A 22765-nucleotide genomic window follows, 5' to 3' on the forward strand; every position below is an offset into this window, starting at 1 on the left:
AGTACACAATGCAAACATGTGAAATAGTCTCTGAGTTTTCCTTATAGCATGAACAGCCTATGAGAGTTCCAGAATGTAGTCAGCAGTAACACAAGAGCCAATGCACTTGCATGGCATATACTATTGAGGGAAAGTGGATTCAGAATAGTGCTTTTGCAAGTGTGGCTGAAACATGGATCATATCAGCCCCAAACCAGATGCCATAAATGTCATTTGTGGCTTCCCTGCAATTCACTACTTGGTTAATGTCAATAGCCAGTATTGAGCTGATGGAGATCTGGTCCGGAAGTAGTATGATAAAATTAATTTGTTTTTTTACCACCCTGTATACCCTGTATCTGCAATGGATTAGCATTCCATCAGCAGAAAACAGCTGCTATATATAAATGTCTACTTTCAATTTTAGCATTTGGTTAAAGCATGCAAAGGATTGACTCACGGTACAGCCAGACTTATAAAAGCATCTGGTTAAATTTCGGTCTCCGTGTTTCTGAAGCAGAACCAGACTCAACAGCATGTATAGAACTTCAGGTTCCATTCCTGGCATTTCAAATTAAATGTTTAATAAACACTAGTCTGGAAAAGACCTAGCTGAGGCCATGGGGGGTGCCTAAAAGACAGAGCAGAAAGCAACTCTAACTTTGGGCTTGTCACTGGCCTGTCTGTTTAAGACAGTTCCATTGTTCCTTAAATCGTTATACTGTATAACTATTTCCCTAAAAGTCTGTTTAAATGTATACCAACTCTTTTTAGTACAATACTGGAAATACCAGTACTCAATATGAACTCAGTAGTAAAGAACAATTTTAAAAGTTGCAATCCTAGCTGTGGGATACTGAGGAGAAAAATGGTGGCACTTATTCTAGAGTAGTATATTCCTGAACTATTCCAAGTAAGTAGTTCCAGACTTGCAGTCTGAAGCTACCAGACCTCTTCTCAGTAGATTGCAACTTTTTTTTTCTATTGGTCTATAAGCCAACTGATGCAGATTCATACCCTCCATACATTTGGTATGAATGTGCATTTTGTTGCACTGGCGGTGGGGGGAGCATAATTTCCTTCACCCAGGTTGAATTTAATACATTACATTATAGAAAATCAGCATAGCCTCTCTATTGTGCCGTCCTATCCCCGCCCCCCATTACTCTCCTCCATTGCTCTGGTGTTCTGTTATTCCTGTGTTATCCAAGACATAGCCTATTAGGCCTCTTCGCTGGAGACTTATTACAGTTTATCTCTGTCTGCCTTTCTTTAAAGCCAGCTGAACATACCCAATGCTCTTCCTCTATGGTAAGATGTAACAGAACCCTGCCCCCCCCAGCTGCTTCTGTGACACACTTATTAATCTCCCAATACTCCCTATTTTCTCTACCCTGACCATCTAGGTTTCTGTCTCAAAGCTTAGCCTAGTTATCTCTGCATGAAGCCACCATGTTGTGTTTCTGTTTGTTGAGTCTGGTGTTCACATGAGCTGTTGATTATGCTGCACATGATGTGTATTTATTGGGCATCCTTGAGCTTTCCTTCAGTCAAGTTAACTGTTGTCCTACCTTCTAATGAATAATTACCAAGAGAGAATTAGAATCTTTTTCAGATTTTCTGTTTGTTAAGTCATGAGCTCCTTGATGCAATGGGATTGACTTGCAAAATGAATTGAAACTATGAACAAGGTCCACATTGTTATTTTTGTGTGTGAAAATTACCCATACAATGGACCAGTGGTCCGCCAGAGGGGTCCGCAAGATGCTATTAGAATTAAAAATATATTAAATATATTTCGTATGATAACAGATTTTTTGTTTTGGCCGCTTCCTGCATGAGCAGAGTCTAGCGCAAAACTAGAATTAGATAGAGGCAGTAGTTCTGCTGTATGCCATTAGGTGGCGCTTTACAAACACTACTGTTTTGCAAAGAGGCAGCACGCACATTCTACTAACGCTCACCTCCCCAAGATGCTTTGCGCGCGTCGGCTTCATTTGTGCGCTACTGTGCAGGTACCCTGTCTTCTCCATTCCCCTCCCTCCTCCCTGGCGCGCGCTGCCTCTTTGCAAAACAGTAGTGTTTGTAAACAAACCTAATATTTCAGAAATAATGGACTCAAAGGACAGATTTAACTCATCTCATTAAGAACTGAAAATTAAAACTAACTGTATACTGATGGAGTACTCTGTTGTAACTGTAAAAAATGTATAAATATAAAATATAAAAAGACTCTTAATTTGGCTCTCACTTTTTAATTTTAGGATTAGGAATTAATGGGGCTCGATGAGGGGTCCTCGAGAAAATTTTGTTGGGAACCCCTGCAATGGACAAATAGCACAAATAGAATAAGGTGTGACAAAGAGAAAGGCACTGTGCATTTGCTCCCGAGTCCAGTCCTGAGTGCCTGACAACACTCTTCAAGCATCTAACCTATCCAGGCTTGAAGTCATTCAGCAACAACCCTCTAGCTCCTCACTTGCAACATCTCTGTGGGCCTACCAAGAAATATGTATATTTTCTTTGATTGCAGGCAGAAATATTAATCACACATTACACTTTAGTGCATAATAATGCTGAGGTTTCCTTATTGATGGACTGAGATGAGTATTAACTGGAGGCTGCTACAGTGAGAAGAGATAAGATAAAATAATGTGACTCTTGCATGTCTGTCAGTGGTGGCAATTATGTAAATGCAACAACACAAGAGCTCTATTGTATTCCATATAATGCAATACACCATTGTTCCAATCTTAAAATTGTAGCTATGCATCATAATTTCATTGAGTTCAGTAACCTTACATTGGCATAAATTTCCCCACTTCTTGGTGAAGTTGGGAATAATGGGACTTTGGCGAAGGGTTTAGTAACTCTTAAGAAATAATGGAATTCCTTCCTTCTCTCAGTCCAAATTTCATAATGCTCATTGGGTTTACTCCACAAATACAGAGTCTTTCCCCTTAGCCTCTATTTTCTTAATTCTACAAGCAGGATATGCTGAGCAAAACAAGCCAATAGTGTTGTTTAGGGCACCCCCTTGGAATCTCAGCTGAATTGTCTGCCCTTGAACAACAAATATTCCCCTTGCGCACTGGCTGTAACAGAAGTGTTTTCATGCAGAATCAACTCTAGAAAGAGTCAAAACTAACTACTGTTATGCAGGCCACAAGCCTACTTAAAACAAATGCACTTTAGAAAAAAATAAAGGCCAAATGGACTTGACAGTAAAAGATGGATTATGGTTATAGCATCTTAACAATACCTTATTTTAATAGAAAAGGTTGCATGTATTTTATGTAAACTAAATTATTCAAAGAGAGAACTTTGTTCTATGTCTTGGGTGTGGGTGTACACACACACACACACACACACACACACACACACACACACACCAAAAGTGCTAATTTTGAGCTCTTAACAGGAAATCAAAGGGGTCTGTTCTCTCCTGGTATACACAGTGGTAAGATCAGATTGGGGTGTGTGTGTTTTGGGGGGGTGATCTGCACTGTTTCCTGGTTATGCACTTCTTCATTATTTGGCATCAAATTCTTCGCTCTGCAGCAATGGAAGAGAAAGGGGGCACAATATGTACTCAGAAGGTAAAATGTTATTTCCTCCTACAGCACCAGGCAGTGCTTCCACAGCACATCTAGTAGAAAAGCAGAAGAGTTTCTTGGGGCACTAGAGGAAACAACCCTTTGTTGTTCTACTTAGCATGGCATGGGAGCTTCATTTCCCACCACACCCAGCAGCAGTCTGCCTGGCAGGGAGTCTTGAACAAGGAATGTTCAAGCTGGTCACATTCCCCTTGGGGAATTGGATGGGGGAGGTGAATACTGAGGGACAAGGCAGGAGCTGTGAGAACATAAAAGGCCAGTTAGGGGGGAATCTAATTTAAACTCTAGGGACTGTTAAACAGTGGCAGTCAGGCCAAATAATTGCCTTATCAGAGCAAGGCACAGGCTATGGGAAATACCTAGGGGTCATGAGAAATATAACCGAGAACAGTGAGAACTGAGCATGTAGTACAAAGCTATTTTTTAAAAAAAAATCAAGTGGGAAAATTGTCAGATCCTGAAGAAATCATTCTAGCTTAGCTTGGTTTATGCAGTGCAGGCCTCTTTGAAAGGGATTCCCCATTCAGAAGAAAACTTTGGAATTGCTTTTGTTCCTCAAATAACATGAATTAAGTATATTTTGGAGAAAGTTTCAGTAAACCTTGGCATCTTTAAAGTTAACATTTTTCCTACAGAGGAGAAAATTCATGGGAAAACACATGTGGATATTATATTGCTTTCCAGTATAATTTGTGCATCTCCTCTCATGAGTATTTCTTCAGGGAATATAAATCTCATCAGAATTGACCATTAAGCCCCTCATCTCAATTTAGCACTGTCTGCATCTTGCTATTTTTGGTGGGCTGCTTTCTCCTACTACTTCTTCCATGAGGTCTATCACGAAGCAAAATAAAGCACATTGTTCTGCAGATGTTGTGCCGGCTGGGCTGTAGCAATTAGGTTTCTTTTAACTGCATGCTCAGCTCCAAGCTTCATAAATATCCTTCAGTGAGCATGAAAAAGTCCTTGCAGAAACCTGAAGGGGCACCTCTGTATGCTGGCCAAAGAATGTTCCCAGAAGACCAGGTGGTCTTCAGATAGCCATTTTTCTTTCTTCTGGCCAAGTGGAACAGAACACTTGTGAGGAGCAAAGGCCATGGCTGTGTATGCACCCATTTAAAACAGTGAGAAAATTTAACACAGGTTGAACATCAGTGCTCAGCGGACCCACAGGGCATGCACCATAAGGCAGGTTGGTTATATATTCAAGCTAGATCACCAAAGTAGCAGACTGGAGCAGTCTGAACAGCAAGCAGGGCATTAGGAGACAGTTTTTGTAGTGTCCTCCTGTGCGGAGTAATACTTATTGCCTGATGCATGAAGTACTTTTGTTTCCAACTCCTCCTGCTTGTCACCATGACCAAGCAGCAGGAAGTTGTGAGCAAAATGGAGGTCTTGCCAGTTACACCTGTTGACCAAATTACATATGGGGCAGTTTCTCAGTCCATACAAATGAAAAACAAAAAGCTTTCTTCTCTCACAGGTTATGATTTCTCAACCAAAGGAATAGCAGAAACTGTGCCTTACACTACCAGCAAGGCCCTTGAAAAATATTTAGTGTTAAAATTGGGATATGTTTGTGAGATTTTGGATAATGCCACTGAAGAACCATGGGGAACTGTTGAGGAATGAGGAAGAAAAAAAATAGCCTAACAATTTGGTCCTAGAAGACAGATTATATATCTGCATTCATCTGTCTGAACTTCTGAGACTAATAAAAGATTAGAGGTCTATAAGGCAGGGGAACAGTGCAGTGAGCTCTTCCTGTGAAGTAGCATTTTCTGTGGCCCAGGGTCTGTGTTCCTCATCTTCTGTTGTAACTACTGCCCTCTGTGCCAATGGGTTCCAGAACGCAGAGGAAAACTCTCGCATCTCAATCACCTTTTTCCGACTCTTCCGCGTGATGCGTCTGGTGAAGCTCTTGAGCCGAGGCGAGGGCATCCGCACACTGCTATGGACCTTCATCAAGTCCTTCCAGGTAATTCTTTATTTCTTCTTCTGTGGCTTTGCCTTGGGACAATACTCATGTGTTTGCCACCGCTACATTGCACATTTTTATATAGATCAGCAATGATCCCTGAATGGATAGTTTTTCCAGTCACAGGTCTCCCAGCATTAGGGTGGATGTGATGAGGCATTAGGGTGGATATGATGAGGTAAAGGATTTCAAAATCTAAACCCAGATCTGTAATCCATGTGGAGGTGTGGAATTGTTTAGTAAACTAGCTTATTTTTATGTTTCATAAACTCCCCTTAGTGCAGTTTCCAGAGGGGTAACCATGTTAGTGTGTTGCAAGAAAAACACCCAAGTCTTGTCACATCTTTAAAGTTAACACATTTATTATGGCATAATATAATTATTAGCGGCTAGGTGCCACAAGACCTTCGTGTGCTTCTTCCCTCAATGCTGAGTTTTAAGTTAATACTGGTCATTGAATTGGGATTGTTGGATCCTCCTCTGATAAACATGCTAAGGCAAAATGAGTGATATAATCATATTTTCCCAAGGTAGTTCACAGCCCTAGTTTGTATTTTTTTAATTTTATATTAAAAGTACGGTGTTATACTTTGTCCCATCAGGTCAGCCTGTGAGCAAGCACTATCTTTTTGCACTGATGATTTATGGTCACAACCAGAAATTTGGTTTTGTCCAGTAATGGCAACAGCTCCAACTCCTACTCATGCTTTGGGCATAAGCTGATGTATCTTAATAACAGACACCAGTACTAAATCCATGGCAATGGACACAAGACAATGTGAGCTCACACAATTTGTTGTTGGCATCCGTCTGTCTCGAGAGACAAGGGAGTGTGCCTCCGAGGGTGAAGTTAAACCATTGGAGAATCACAGTGCCTGCTGTGGCTGCAGAGACCAGCAACTTGTAACTGCTGCCTCCTGCATTGTTTTTGCTGTGTTAGCCGCACCAAAATGACCACCCCAGTGCACAGGCCTGTGCAGTGTATATAGAGGTCCTGGGCTGCCCAGATTATAAGTCCCCCGCTCTCAGCCTCGCTGATGTGATCCAAAGGAAAGCAGAGCAGTACATTTGGCATCAGCTTGGCCGCAGGAGCTGCTAGAAGGAAGTGTGCAAGACTCCATCCAACCATCTTAGTGGATCCACTCTGGATTTATCTGTAGGGTTTACTTCTTAGCCTTTTCTTCCCCCAAAGATGTCCCTCAAGCCTCAGGTATGGATTTTTCACCAGCGTTTACTCCCAAAGCCTTTCTCACAAATGAATATAGCCTCAAGGCAGTGGCGGTTTAGGATCAGTTTTCCTTCTCTTAGAGGGGCTACCTTTCAGATATAACCCATGGGTGTCAACAAGCACCATTTTTAAAAAATGGATTTTAAAAAATTATTATCAGCTAGTTTACAGCCAAGGAGTTTCCTGACAGAACTTTAAAAACAGGTCCCAAACAAAGGACATAGCTCTGTCCTTCTGTAGTCTGTCAATATCAGTCCTGTTTCTCAGCACAACAAATTGCTCCATCTCTCATTCCCTTCACAGCTTTATTAACGCTGTGCCTCTCACTGAGTCACTGTTTGGTTCTTAGTTCTGTCTTCCATGATCCTTTATAATTTACACATATGGACAGTATCATAAACAAGTAGAAAGTCAGTTGTCAATGAAAGCAAGAATTGCGTGCTTAGAGGTTATTCAGACAAACATAAGACTGTTAATTTTTTGGAGCCAATAAATGACAGAAAATGGAAATTTACAAAACGTACACCGCAAATAGATCCCCAAAAGGAATACTGTAAAGTCCATTGTCATTGTGATTTCAGCAATATTTTCCAATGTTTCCAAAAGATGTCCACAAAGTCTAACAAAATTCCTCTCTGCATAGGAACATACGTGTTGATAGTGCTAAATAGTTACTAAATATAAGAACAACAATATTCATTGAAACCCAAAGTCATTACTTATTAGATGAATTAAGACACCCTATTTTTCCTCATAATTACATAAAAAGTAATGAATGACCTTGTTTCAAAAATGCTTTATCACAATATTTCTCCATAGAATAATTTAAAAACATTTCACCCCAACTTCCACTAACAAACAGGAAACAATACTTGGAATTAAATTACTTATGAAGCTTATAAAAGCAGTGGCAGAATTACTTTATTTTAAAGTAGGGAAGAGTAGTTTATGATGATAGATGTTGTAGTATATTGGTTATTGCACAGAAAAAAATGTAACTTAAAAAAAAATAGCCACAAGATATACACCTGCCTACATTGAGATGATGGTAATGTATTTACTATAGCTGAGATAAAAGCAAATACTGCGCATTAGCCAATGTTTGCTTATGTTCAACTGCAGTAGTTCTACAGATATTGTCTATTGAAAGCAAGACCCACTTCACACATTTTTTCTGACACAAACATTAATAATAATTTCAGAATAATGAATGTGCTGTGCAAGAGTTATTGACAATATAATTATGGTTCTGTGTGTTGATAGCAAGTTTAGTCAAAGATTAGGCGAAATCAAGGATGGATCAGTAGAGGCACCTAGTGGCAAAACAGACACGTTGCAACAATTCATTGTTTGTTCTTTGAATGACTTTGCATAATACTGTACATGCATTTAAAAAGTAGATGCACAAGTGCATCCATGTTTCCACTTCCTGCCATATACGACTTGCCACTTGTACAGCTTCAGGGATGGGATAGACGACTATTGCTGCTGCTGTTGCTTACATTTATAGCCTGCCATTCCTCCAAAGACGTTAAGGTACTGTACATGGTCACTTCCCCTCAACACACACATTTATTGTTATTATTATTTGTCTTCCACACACATATCTCAAGGTGATATACAAAATTCCATTCAAACAAATAAAAATTGTTGAAAACCACATGGAAAATAACCTCAGATAAATTTAAAAACAATAACCAACTAGGCACACCTAAGGCAGAGACTTATTCAGCAGTGAAACTCTGTCCTAACAACAATCTTGGCAGGTAAGCTAGTATGAGAGATATGAGACCCAAGGTTATCCAGTGAACGCCATGGCTGGGCAACAATTTGAACTTGTTTCCCCAATCCTAGTCCAATATTCTAACCATTTCAACATGGTGGGTCTCAAAGGGGTGTATGAATTTCCATTTTGAATGTGACAACATGTGAGGGAAACAGCAAGTATAAATGCATTTTCATGTGCTTTGCTGCACACTGAATAGGCAAAGCCACTTTTGCCTTCTGTATCATCCCTTCAGGCTGTTGTAATAACATATAGGGGCTTGCTGAAACAAGTCAAACTGTCTTATTAAGTGGCACACCATGATCTATTTTGGTTTGGGTTTTTTTCCAGGCTCTTCCTTATGTGGCTCTTTTAATAGTGATGCTGTTTTTTATCTATGCTGTGATCGGGATGCAGGTAGGTGATTTCCTAAAATTATTGTTTTCACATACAAAAGTATATATGGAAGTCAACAAACACTTGTAGGAAAATGATTTGATTGACCCGATGATTTTGACAAAGTGCACAAAAATAGAGTAGCATGAAAAGCTGTATCTTGAAATAGATGTGCCAATAGAACTTTAATGTTCATATTTTTTATGTCAGTTCAAACTATTTGGTAGAGACAATGGAGAAGGGGCATCCTGGTTCATTTTGAAGCTGTTTAGGGCAGTGTTTCTCAACCTTTTTTGGGCCAAGGCACACTTGTTCCATGAAAAAAATCACGAGGCACACCACCATTTAAAAAGTTAAAAAAAATAACTCTGTGCCGCCCTATATTGACTATATAATTATGACTGTAAGAAACACTTGCCAATTGCTGTGTTGGTTGCAATCTCCTGTATTAAGGCTTCACAAGCCGCTGATTTCTCTGCCAGCACAATCCTTTGCTCAGCAAGTTTCAGGTTGAGCTCATCCAGCCAGCTTCTTTAAGTTTGTCTAAAACCACCCTCCCGTGGTGGTGGCTGTTGAGAGCTGCGCTCGCCCCGCGTCGTGACCCGGCCGGCTTCCTTTCCGGCAGGTCATTGTAGGCTATTGGCGGCCGCCAGGCACGTGACAATGCAAATTGCCCTTCTCGTCACCGCACGTCGCGGCACACCAGCCAGCGTCTCGCGGCACACTAGTGTGCCGCGGAACAGCGGTTGAGAAACGCTGGTTTAGGGGTCTGGAAATGTACGGTCAAGGAGTGAGGAGCAAGCCCCTGCTGCTTTCTTCATTTTATTTATTAACTAGCTGGCCCTGCCACACATTGCTGTGGCTTTTTGTGTTAAATGGACCTTTTTATGTTAAATGGACCTTCAGAGTCTCCCTTCAGAGTCCCCTCACCTTCAGAGTCCCCCTTCATTTTGCACACAATCATTCCCCCCAATACGTGTGTTCTGTAAAATTTTGCCCTGTCTCAACCCAGACTCCCCTACTCACGCGTGTTCTGTAAAATCCCCCTACCCCGCCCCAACACATTTATCCTACCCAAAGGCACAGCCCTGTAAAAGGCCCATATTCAGTTGATTGTGGCCTGCGGCCTAGTCAGTTCTCCCGGCTGGGGAATAGTGCGGCCTAGTCAGCTCTCCTGGCTGGGCAATGGTGTGGCCTAGTCAGTTCTCCCGGCTGGGTAATGCTGTGGCCTATTCAGTTGGCTGGGCAATGCTGGGCCTTGTTGCTGCAAAAGGCCTGTTTTCAGTTGGTTGCCGTGGAATTTAATCATGTCACCAATTTTCTGCAGCCAATGGAGACGCTGTTTCGCCGTTCTATTTCCCAGCATGACTTTCGTCTGAGTGGGGAGGTTTTGAACACGGGTTTTTGGGGTTTTACGTTGCACAGATGTGACATCTGTCTTTGAAAATGCTATGGGCTTGCTCTCGTAGTCACATTTGACTTTGCGTCAAAATTTGAATGCAATCGGTCAAGGCTGTTTCGTTGAACATTGGAGCCGAACACACATGCCCAATTTACATTTACATTTACATATATATATATATATATATTTACATGTGTATATATATATATATATATATATATATATATATATATATATATATATTTACAGAGGTTGTTCACCATGGGTGGGGCAACATTAGAGAAGATTAATTGCTTTCCCAGCTAGTATAAATACTTAAATGGATATATTCACATCAAAGAATCAAATGCTTTCTGCTCAAAACCCCTGTAAAAGGATGACTTTGACCCGTGTTGAGAAGATTGCTACAGTTGCTTCGAAGTACAGATAAAAAACCACACCAAATGCTCTTAGAATATAGTACCTGCTTTTTAGCAGTTTAATCTAGAATTTATCTAAACATTGGCATATGAATCTTAGTTACAGTAAATCTTACATCTCTTTTGACCACCATCCTTATATGAAATATCATAAGAACATAGGAGTCTGCCTTACACCAAGTCAGACTATTGGGCCACATAGCTCAGTATTGCCTACATTCACTGGCAGCAAACTCTGTAAGGTTTCAGGAAGGAGACCTTCCCAGCCCTACCTGGAGATGCTGGGGAGAGAACCTGGGACCGTTTGAACATAGACATACCTAGGTCCCTTGTGCCCTTGGCTAGGAGCTGTATTGACGACCCACCCAGAAAAGAATCTGAGAAGCAGGTGAGATTGCTTGGACAGGAGGAACATGCCTCCTTGTGGGTGGATATTGCTCTCTGCCTGGAAGCCGCTCCAAGGACCCCTTTCCGCTCCCTCCTGCAACAGCAGCTGCAGCTTTTCCTTCTGGAGATCTCAGAGGATTCCTTCTGCGGGCAAAACAGGTGGTGGAGGGGGGCGCTCCAGGTGTCGCAGGAAGAATCCAACACCTGATAGGTGATTTTTGCACCCTCAGGAGAGGCTGCTTTTGCCAACCCCTAGGTATGCCTCTGCTTCTGCATGTAAGAGCAGATGCTGTAGCATTTAGCTATCACCAGTCACCATCTGGTTTTGCACTGCCAGTCTAAAATCAATTGATGAAAGAGCTACATTGAAACAATTGGTTTACAACTCGTGGAACTTCAGTTCGTGTCATAATTTGGGGCTGGCATTGGGGAAGAGCATGCCACCCATGACTCCCAACAGCTGTGTAGCAGGTAGAAATTCAATAGGTTACAATTATAGGAAAAGCTTCGTCTGACAGCATTCTGTCAGTCAGACACCCTACAACTTGTGGGTAGCTCCTGATTTATTATTGGGCCTTCCACCCCACCCACAAAAGAGGGCACAAAATTGTGTATGAAACAAAAATACACACAAGGCAAACTTTATACATATGTGTGCCTTCTTTTCCAGTGGGGGTGGAGAGCCCAATCCACAAAGTGTACTGGACCAGAAAATGTTGGAATCACACCATTGTCTGTCAAACACAATGTCTTCTTTCCCCCCATATGCATGGATAGCAGCCATTCACTTACATGGGGGGGGAATAAAAAGTGTGTACTCAGGGGCAGAACTGAGGTGGGGGCTAAACTACCCCTGGGTTTGCAACTCTCCTAACAGCATTGCTTATCGCAACCCATCTTCCTCCATGCAGATTAAACCTGCTCCTGTCTTGGTCATGATATAATATGGTTGCTAATGTAATAGAGACAGAACCCACAGAGCTTCCTTTTAATCTATGACAAAGCAGAAATGCACCTAATTTGTACACAATATTTAATTATCCCAGATGAATGTTAGACACTTTGCCTCATTCAAGAGTTTAACAATCTAATTGGTCTTATATTTCAAAACCAATATTTCTGCAAAAGGAAATATTAAAATGTTTATCTTTGTCACAAACAAAGTTCTTGCATTAGTCTATATTTTGTATTTGCCATAATGAAGAAATAAATAGAAAAGGTTCAGGCAATTTTAGCTCACATTCACATTTTAATAAATAATTAATAAATATTAGGTGCTAAGTATTTTTTATTATGTCTCTTCTCTTTGGCGATTACTCGTAGCCGAGTAAGATTGTCTTCCACGAACACGGTCTTAACAATGAGTCTGTATGTGACTGTGGAGGCCACTTCTGGATCCACACGTCCTTCCACAGTGGGGACGTAGGTTTCCGGACAGGAGTTGATCACAGTGAAGGTTTGTCAAATGTGCCTTCCTCTTAGCTCCTTTCTCCTTTTCGCCCTGAGTTCGTGCTTCTTCAAAGTCCATGACACCTTTGGTAAAGGCTGTTCTCCAGTTGGAGCGCTCACAGGCCAGTGTTTCCTAGTTATCAGTGCATATACTACATTTGTTTAGATTTGCCTTGAGGGTGTCTTTAAACCTCTTTTGTTGTCCACCAGTATTTCGCTTTCCATTTTTTAGTTGGGAATAGAGTAGTTGCTTTGGAAGACAACAATTATATCCTCCTCAAGTCCCATTTCCTCAGCTTCTCAACTCTTGATGGGCATGAGGGGTTTTGCCAAATCTCTTGCAGTGAAAAAGACTAGTGAGAGTTGCTTGAATCCACTTGATGCAAGATTTCCCTTTTTTAAAAAAATGCCCTTGAGACATTACTATTGAGTCATCAGTTTGGATGCACCAGAACTGACAGTGACATGAGACTTTCCTATTTAAGGAAAGAAAGAATCTATCTTAGCTGTCTCTTCTGCTACTACCAGTACAGTAAGCATCACAATGCTTAAGCTTCACCAACTTATGTGACCAAGTGGAAAAACACAAATTGATTATGATGGATGACGCTGCCCAGCTGAAGGTTCAACAAGTGTGCTTAGAGGAGGAATCTTCTTTTCTGTCGTCTTCTGCATTGCAATCACTTCTACATACTGTACTTTGCTAATGAGTAAGATGAAATGCTGATTTTAGCCTAACAATTGCCCCTCATTTAGTCTGTTATATGAAGAGCTTAAAAGAACAAATGAAATCTCTCATGGAAACATTGCCTCATACTCTTCTTTCCTGAGATGAAAAATATGGCCTGCCTCAGAGTATTTAATTTGTCCTCCTGCAACGGTAACTCCTAACACCCCCTCAGAACAGCTGCAACTGTCATTACTAAAATAGTGAGTCTGAGCCTGGGGGAGTCTGAGCCTAGAGAATTTCAGAGCACTCTTAAGGCAACTACTGGTACTTAACTTAGAATAACTTCATTTTAAAAGCAATTTTCCTCCTCTCATGCTGAATTTTTTAGAACATTTCTCTACTTCTTTCTCTTTAAAAAGCATGATGCTCTGAAGGATATGGCAGCACCTAAGCCTACCAGCAGGATTTTCTAGAACCAACACACACAGGTCGCGCTGTGGTCTAAACCACTGAGCCTTGGTGTGACGAAGTGTCCCACTCTCTACTACAAAAATGCGGTACAGGACCCTAGAGGTGAAACCACCCACCCTCTTCTCCTGCCACCTTAACACAAACCCCTTTTTACTTGTGGGTTTCTTAGTAAAGAGTGTCTTCCAGCTTACGTGGCCTGGTATCTTAAGGAACTCTAGGCTGTTAAACAGAATAACCTCTTGCCTACAGTAAAGGGTCTCTCTCAGTTTGATTCCCCACTGTAAAAGCTTGCCCTTTCCACTCTGGCAACTTCGTGGCACCCCAGGTTTATCCTACTAAGCCTCCTCCGTGTAACTCCAGGACACAAACTGCCGCCTCTCTGCCTGAGGTGAGTTTTGCCCTCCCTTGAGCCACCACGGCTGTGAGTCCTGATACCCCGCTGGAACAATAAAGACTAACCTTCTTGGCAAAACAGAGATGAAATTTTATTGTCTTAAAAGCATAAGTGTTTCTTTAACGTTTCATGTGTTTATCCACTTTGTTTCGGTTGTACAATAACTCTGTCAAACATTTAACTTCAGGCTTTCCTAAACCTTCTCTAAATTCACACTCTCCTGACCTCTCCACTTTCTTCACATCACACCACACCCTCCTCCCTCTCCCTAACTGACCAAACCGACACTCCCTTCTTTTAAACTGGGAACAGTCCCGCTCCCATCAGAATTCTATGTCAGTCAGGCTGGAGGTGGATTAACTCTTTGCCCACCAGGTAGGAATAAACATTTCAAAACTGCGTCAATTTGTCACACTTGGGCTTGCCGATCAGGTCGGCGGTTCAGATTTCCGCGACGGGGTGAGCTCCCGTTGTTTGGTCCCAGCTCCTGCCGACCTAGCAGTTTGAAAGCACGTCAAAGTGCAAGTAGATAAATAGGTACCGCTCCGGCGGGAAGGTAAACCATGTTTCCGTGTGCTGCTCTGGTTCGCCACATGACCCAGAAACTGTCTGCGGTCAAACGCCGGCTCCCTCGGCCGGTAAAGTGAGATGAGCACCACAACCCCAGAGACGTCTGCAACTGGACTTAATGGTCAGGGGTCCCTTTACCTTTAAGCCTACCAACAGGATTTTCTAGAACCAACACATGTGCAGAAATCAACCAGATTCTGCAGCACTTGCACATGAAAACAACAAGGAAAATATATCTCACAAGACACAGGGAATTGCAAGATGGTAACCCTACTATGAATGGTAGCATGATACTGAACTAAAGTGCTGGGTTCATGCACATGTCACAGAATTAATTATTTCTGTACTGGTTCTTAAATAATAGAAAAGTGTTCTTTAAATTTAAATGTGGATAATTCATCTTTGCATGGCATATTCTTCACTGATATACTGAAGGTAAAGTACTTATAGCTGTCAAAGGAAGGGAAGGGATTCCTCTCCAAGGATTGTGTGTGATGTGGCCGACAGAATAACCCTGTGATTTTACATACACGATGTGTAATCTGGTGCTCAAATTTTGTAACTAAACCACTGTAATCCCCTGTACTTATTTAAAAAAAACATTTTTATTAATGTCATTTGTAAATTGAGAGAAAACACACATTGAGTTATAAGGATAAAGAAAAACTGAAGGACTACAGAAGCTTTAGAACAGATTAGACTTTAACAAAATTCTAAATAATTTTAGAGTTGGCCTTAAAGTTCAAAGATTAAATTCAGTTACAGAAAAGGAAAAATAGAGTTCAGTCAAATATCTACACATTACTGGGGAACAGTGTTCGAAACTCCCATTGTTCTAGGCACATTTTGTGACAGGGGATTTCATGAGCGCGAGCAGTTTCTGAGCTCTGGCCACAGTACTGCACCTAAGATTTCAGATTAAAACTATGGAGTGGAAGGAAAGAAGAAACTTTTTCTGCCTCCCCACTTCCAACCACTCTCTGAAGACTGGAGAAGAGACCCTCTTAAGAATATTAGGAAGGTGGGCAGGGGAATGAATGACCATGTGAAAAATGAACATAATATTTTAGCTGTATTTCATTCATTTTCAGCTTTGTATTCTTGTTATTAAAAAAAGCTTGCCTAGACATTCTGGCGTTGGGTCCATAACCTAGGTTTAAGGTGCCATTTAGCTCCTAACTTTCATATCTTGGTTTCTAACACTGCTGGGGAAAGATGTGAAACAAATGAGTTTGAGTATCTGAAATGTGGAGGGTGCAACTATATTTTATTTATTTATTTAAAATAAATAAGAATATTAACGTGATAGCTAGCATGAAGAATAATCTTACAAGCTCCTTTTTCTGCTAGGTGTTTGGTAAAATTGCCCTGAATGATACCACAGACATAAACCGGAACAACAACTTTCAGACCTTCCCCCAGGCAGTACTACTGCTTTTCAGGTGGGTCTCACACTTTTTTCCTTGGTTCAACTATAACATGGAGAAGTTGGTCACTGTGTCTAAGAGAAGCCACCTTACACTTGGTATGTGATCCAATCAATTTGATACCCTGCCCAACAATAAATATCCAATAATTGTTAAGATCTGATACTTCCAAAATCTCCTAAAATGCATCTGCTCAAAGTTTTTTGCCATGACTAGCTAACTGAAGAATAGGTTGACAGTCCAATATTGCTAACATTGTGGCTGCTTTTGAACCATGAGTTACACTGTGCTGCAGGATAGTTAGGTGATGGAGCAGACATGACATGACTAGCTGAGCTTTTAATCTCTAGATCAGAGCTTTCCAAACTGTGTGTTGTGACATGTTAGTGTGTGGTCTGCAGTGTGTAGGTGTGTCACATGAATATTCCCTGCGCTCCTCCCGGGGCTGGAAAGGGGTTAGGAACTGAATTATTGTGTCACAAAATGATGCATGTCTAAAAAAGTGTGTCACCAACATGAAAAGTTTGGAAAGCTCTGCTCTAGATTATTCAGTGGTAATGATGAATTACCTTCATCCCATCAACCCCTTTTCAATAGATGTGCTACTGGCGAAGCTTGGCAGGAAATCATGCTGGCATGCCTCCCAGATAAGAAGTGTGACCCTGAATCCTTGGAAACAAACAACTCTACTGAAGGTGAACATTCCTGTGGGAGCAGCTTTGCTATCTTTTATTTCATCAGTTTCTACATGCTGTGTGCCTTCCTAGTAAGTATATGTCAGCATCTTATGAGTGTTGGTGATTAACATGCACTTAACTTGGAAACATAGGATGCAAAATTTTGAGTGACAGACTACAAAATATGTCAGTCATTCTTACCTACTGGGTCTACATAGACCATTTATCTCTCTTTTAAATTACTTGGTCTTTAATTTTGCTTACTTGCCACTTTATTTTACTTTATTTTATCCATACTAGTATTTGTTATATTAAATAGAGTATTCTGGTTTTTAACTGTATAATAGATTATATACATAGGATGCTGCCTTAAACTCGATCAAGCTTGTGGTGCCTTTTCCATCACCTACTACCTGTTCCTTTTCAAAACAAAGCAATGAAGTCTAGGTTCCTTTTCAGTTAAATGTTTTACAGAGTTTTCTTCTTCAAAAACTCAAATACTGCATGGAAAGGAACTTCAATTGTGGATGTTCTAGCATGGAATACTGACTATTGCTGACTATTACTGTTGTTTCTGATCTTCCTTGCAGATCATTAACCTTTTTGTAGCTGTTATCATGGATAATTTTGATTACTTAACACGAGATTGGTCTATTCTGGGTCCTCATCATCTGGATGAGTTTAAACGGATCTGGGCTGAATATGATCCTGAAGCCAAGTAAGTCCCAGGACCATGTTCAAGATACATTTTTTAGGAGAATAGTTGCCCTAAATTCTATCTATTCACCACTGAATTTACTATTCTAAAACCACAACTGTGGCATAGCTAAAAGTAACAACAACAACACTTTTGTAAAGCATTTTAAAGTGTTGGAAGTGCTTCACATGCATTATCTAATTGCCATTCTTATAATAACTCAGAAAAATGAGTTGTATTATTATCCTCCGTATTGCAGGTAGGAGAGACAGAGTTGTTTACTTAAAACAAATTGTTGACCAGAATGCAGCATAAGTAATTTTGGAGAATGCTCTAGAGAGCAGAAACTGTAGCTGAATAACATCCTTTTGTTTTGAGAATGTAAAAAAAGTTTTGTTTTGAGAATGTAAAAAAGGTTTTTACAAAAGACCACTATTTTTAGCTGAATTTAGGACCATGGGGACTCAAAAACCAAAAGATCTGGACCAAAGTGTCAACCTCTATATCCAACACCACAAAGCAGTTATAAGGAAGGTATACCTGATCAGAACTACTTTTACAGTGCATATGCGGGTGGTGCTGTGGTCTAAACCACTGAGCCTCTTTGGCTTGCTGATTGGAAGGTTGGCGGTTCGAATCTCTGCGACGGGGTGAGCTCCCATTGCTCTGTCCTAGCTCCTGCCAACCTAGCAGTTTAAAAGCATGCTAATGCAAGTAGCTAAATAGGTACCACTGTGGCGAGAAGGTAAATGGCGTTTCTATGCGCTCTGGTTTCCATCACAGTGTCCCGTAGTGCCAGAAGCGATTTAGTCATGCTGGCCACATGACCCGGAAAGCTGTCTGTGGACAAACGCCGGCTCCCTTGGCCTGAAAGCGAGATGAGTGCCGCAACCCCATAGTTGCCTTTGACTGGACTTAACCGTCCAGGGGTCCTTTACCTTTACTTTTTACAGTGCATAAGCAAAACATAGCCAGATTATTTAAGAATACAATGCAGATGGAAATCTTGTACTCATAATTGCATATATTTGCACAGTTGCATTCTAGTGTTGGTTAACTTCTCTTTTGTTTTTCTTACTAAAAGTGTTTAGAACCTGAAATACATTATTCCTTTATAAAGGGTATTCTGTAGAGCAGGGGTAGCCAATGTGGTGCCTTCCAGATGTTGCTGAACTCCAACTCCCATCATCTCTGACCACTGGCCTTACTGGCTGGGCTGATGTGAGTTGGAATCACCAACACTTGGAATCACCAACACTTGGAAGGCACAACATTGCCCACCCCTCACCGTCGAGGCTTTTATTGAATTAGAGAAAGTGAGTTTTTCAGGAGTAAATTTATAGTCCTAGTTTCACTAGACTAGGAAAGCAGGTTTATTTTCAGTGTCATAGTGCATGCTGCTACATCATGGGATAAAGTCCCTTAGAAAGTCAGAGGGAGTATACTACACTGCTATAGCCTTAGAAAGAGGCAGATGCACAAATAATTGGTTTTTATGAATTAAGAGATAAATGATTTAAGTATGTTTTGTTGTAAGATCCTACCAATTCAATAAAAACCCATATTATTGATGTATTTTGCATCATTGCAACTTAAAAGCAAAAGTTAGTTGCAATGCCCTGGTTTTTGTTAAAACTAACTTCATAAGGTGTAGGCCCTAAATCATCATCAACAACAACAATAATAAATAAATAAATAAATAAATAAATAAATATTTTTTTATTTATACCCCACCCTTCCCGGTTCAAAAACCCGGGCTCAGGGTGGCTAACAACAAATTTAAAACAATTATAATACAACATAAAATCAGCATAAAATACAGTAAATCAAAGCCTATATATGCTTCCTGTGCAACAGACACAGCATGGAATTCAATTGTTACAGCTTGGTAGCTCCATAATAAAAATAACAACAGAATTTGCTATACACATATAGAAACAGTTGGAAAATATCCTGAAAATATAAGGTGATCCAGGAAGGCAAAGCAATAGGCCAGAGAGCCTGAGATCCCAATTCTTTAATATGAACTTCTCAAAACTCAAGATGAACAATTCTCAGATTTAGTATTTCATTCCCAACACAGAATGCACAGCATATTTGAGATACTTTTTAAAAAATTGTCTGGGTTAATAAAAAACCAGTAGTAGGGAACTGACTCAGATAACTTCATAGTGTGGGTGGAATTCAGTGTCATGTTATGATGATTGTTCCATCTGCACATGCATTTCTGACTGCCAGACACAACAATTTCCCCAATCCTTCCCCTGCATGCTATTTGGGGGGTTCTCTCAACTCTCTTAGAGGAGATGTGGGGAAGGTGCAGGGGCAAGGAGAGGAGAAAAGCCCCACTGCACTACAGGAGTCCTTGCACTGGTTCCCACTAGCACAATGAGTTAGTTAAATCTGGCCCTGTATTCCTAAGTGACAAGTCCCTTTTGCACTTTCTCCTATAGGGGACGTATCAAACACCTAGATGTAGTGACACTGCTCCGTCGGATACAGCCTCCACTGGGTTTTGGGAAACTCTGTCCTCACCGGGTAGCTTGCAAGGTATGACACTTCTTTCTTTTTACCAAGGAGATCACATTAACAGAATCTAATCTTTGTTTCCAGTGCTATTTTTCTAGAAAAAGAGGTGCCAGAACTCACCTCTCTTCTTCTCTTATAATGGTAATGGCACTCATCTGAGAGGTGCTGGAACTGAGTTCTGGATGAAAAAAAGCCCTGTTTGTTTGAGATCTCTCACTAGATGCAGACATCTAAGCATTCTATGGCTCTTGTAGCAACTGGTGTTTAGGATATGGCAAAACCTGGATAATATTGCCTCTCCAATTTAATGTCAACATCTCCCTTAGCTGCTGTGTTCTGATCAGACCTACCTACTATGGGGAGGGAATGTAAACTGATGACAATTTGCTTTAAGAATGAATTATATATATATATCGTATTGGCCTGAATATAAGCCTCACTTTCCCCCCAAATTCCGACCATGAAAAGTTACATATGCGGCTTATATTCGCAACCTTACGGTATGCAGCCACTGCAAAGCGGCACATGCCCCATCCTCTCCCCCAAGGCCAGGAAGGGAGAGAGCATGGCTCCCCACCCCCGTATGCAGCCAGGAGCAGCGAGGAATGGAGCGGCTTATATTTGGGTACAGCATATATTCAGGCCAATATGGTATAACACACCTTTGCCCAAAAATGTGTATCTGGGCAGTATATATAAAAAATCAAAATCCACAGCAATTTAAAATGCCTTCCTTGGGGAAGCATTCTAGAATGGGGGTTCCAATACAGAGAAGGCACTGTTTTGAACAGGGGTCCCCAGACTAAGGCCAGGGGGCCGGATACGGCCCGAAGGCCTCTTTTATCCGGCCCACGACGAACCCGCCGCCCGCTCTTACCGGCAGAGCACGGCATGGCTGCTCACTTCTGGGTCAGAAAAGCACCTGAAATAGCTTGTGCGCATGCACATACATCATTTCCGATGCACTTCCGGGTCAGAGGCCTGTGCGCACACACACACAAGCTATTTCCGGTGACTTTGCGACCTGGAAGTACACCGGAAATAGCATGTGTGCATGTGTATGAGCGTGCACTCCCGCATGCTCCCCCGCTCTCTGGCCCGCTGCGCAATCTGTGCGGCGGGCACTAGCCCAAAGCCAGGTAAGTTTGGGGACCCCTGGTTTTGAACATATACAGTGGCACCTCATGTTGTGAACAGGATCCATTCCGGAGGCCCGTTCGCAACATGAAAACACGTATCATGAAGTGCTGCATCTGCGCACATGCGTGACGCAATGCGATGCTTCTACTCATGTGCAAAGCGCAATTTAGTGCTACTGCACATGCACGCAGGTTACGGACTCACCGAACCTGGAAGTAACCCGTTATAGGACTTTCAGGTTCAGCGCATCCGTGACCTGAAAAGACGTATCATGAAGCGGACGTATCATGAGGTATGACAGTACAGTGTATTTCTCCTAAAGGTAGTACACAGAGAAGGCTTCCTCTGATGAACTTAATACGGGAGGAGGCACTCCTTCAGAAATATAAAGGACACCAACCTTTAACTTTTTCCTCCTCCAACCCCTTTCCTTTGATATCATGTTTTTCAGATTGCAAATAAATGTAGTAAATAAACAAATCCCAAACCCTGAGCCCAATTTTAGGTAGGCCCCAGTGCTGCAGCCATCTCCTGGCTGGACTTTTTGGCTGGACTACTGTCAGCATCAGCAGCTGCCTGCATGTTTCTGCACAGGCCCATGTGGGTCTGAGAATTTGCCAGAGAAAAAGATGAGAGAGGTGACTGCAGCGTGTAAGTTTGGAGGGGAGGAAAGGAAAGAAAGAAATCTAACAATAGACAGAGGGGAGAGTGAAGTGTGAGCAAAGGAAGAGAAAAAACAAAAAAGAGGGAGGCAAAACAACAGATGAACTAACTGAGGAAAAAGAAAAGCACCTTGTGTGGCTGCTACATTTTCTTGCCTCTACATGTATCTCTTTCACACTCATGCTGAGTGTCATATAGTGGTTAGAGTACAGTGTAAGACTGCAACTTGGGGTACTCCGGAGCCAGTGTCTCTACCTAGCTTAAGGAAATATGAACTAGAGCTGGAAAAGATACACAAAAGGGAAATTAAAATTATCAAGGGATTGGAGCAACTCCCATAAAAGGAAAGATTACAACATTTGGGGCTTTTTCATTTAGAAAAATGGTAAGGATACATGATAGAAATGTAGAAGATTATGTATGGTGTCGAGAAAATGGATAAGGAGAAGTTTTTATTTCTCTATTATAATATGCCATCTAATGAAGCTGAATGTTGGAAGGACAAACAAAAGAAAATACTTCCACATGCAGCTCATAGTTAAACTTTGGATTTCACCCCCGGAAGTGACAGTGACAGCCACTAATTTGGATGGCTTTAAAAGCAGATTAGACAAATTCATGGAAGATGAAATAGAAGCAGTATATCTCTGTATACTAGTTGCTGGGAATTAGAAGTGGGGGAAATGCTGTTGCGCTCAGATTCTGCTTTCATGCATCCTACAGGAACCTGATTGGCCACTGTGACCAATACAATATTGAACTAGATGGGCTCTTCTTGTGTTCTTAAGGAAATCACCGTGGCAAAGAATATAGCAATTTCCAAAGCATGATTAGATAGCCATAGAAAATGATGTCGGTATTTATTTTATTTTTAAAATATACCACCTTATACCCAGTTCACAGAACA

At 41.2% G+C, this 22765-nt stretch overlaps 1 protein-coding gene and 1 long non-coding RNA gene across 17 annotated transcripts in view; one reads left to right on the plus strand and one right to left on the minus strand.

Moving 5' to 3' along the window:
- The window catches only part of CACNA1C (calcium voltage-gated channel subunit alpha1 C), a 550248-nt gene that overhangs the window by 499298 nt on the left and 28185 nt on the right, over nt 1–22765 (plus strand). For all 16 annotated transcript variants that reach the window (XM_060279995.1, XM_035127322.2, XM_035127323.2 and 13 more), the window contains 7 exons: nt 1258–1290; nt 5446–5574; nt 8919–8984; nt 16076–16167; nt 16750–16918; nt 17420–17547; nt 19980–20076. In XM_060279995.1, coding sequence (XP_060135978.1) covers nt 1258–1290; nt 5446–5574; nt 8919–8984; nt 16076–16167; nt 16750–16918; nt 17420–17547; nt 19980–20076 — 714 coding nt within the window. The remainder of the gene's footprint in view (nt 1–1257; nt 1291–5445; nt 5575–8918; nt 8985–16075; nt 16168–16749; nt 16919–17419; nt 17548–19979; nt 20077–22765) is intronic.
- The window catches only part of LOC118090939 (uncharacterized), a 123505-nt gene that overhangs the window by 59952 nt on the left and 40788 nt on the right, over nt 1–22765 (minus strand). The gene's annotated exons all lie outside the window — the stretch shown is intronic.

The sequence above is a fragment of the Zootoca vivipara genome, chromosome 10, assembly GCF_963506605.1.
Source record: "Zootoca vivipara chromosome 10, rZooViv1.1, whole genome shotgun sequence".
NCBI lineage: Eukaryota > Metazoa > Chordata > Lepidosauria > Squamata > Lacertidae > Zootoca > Zootoca vivipara.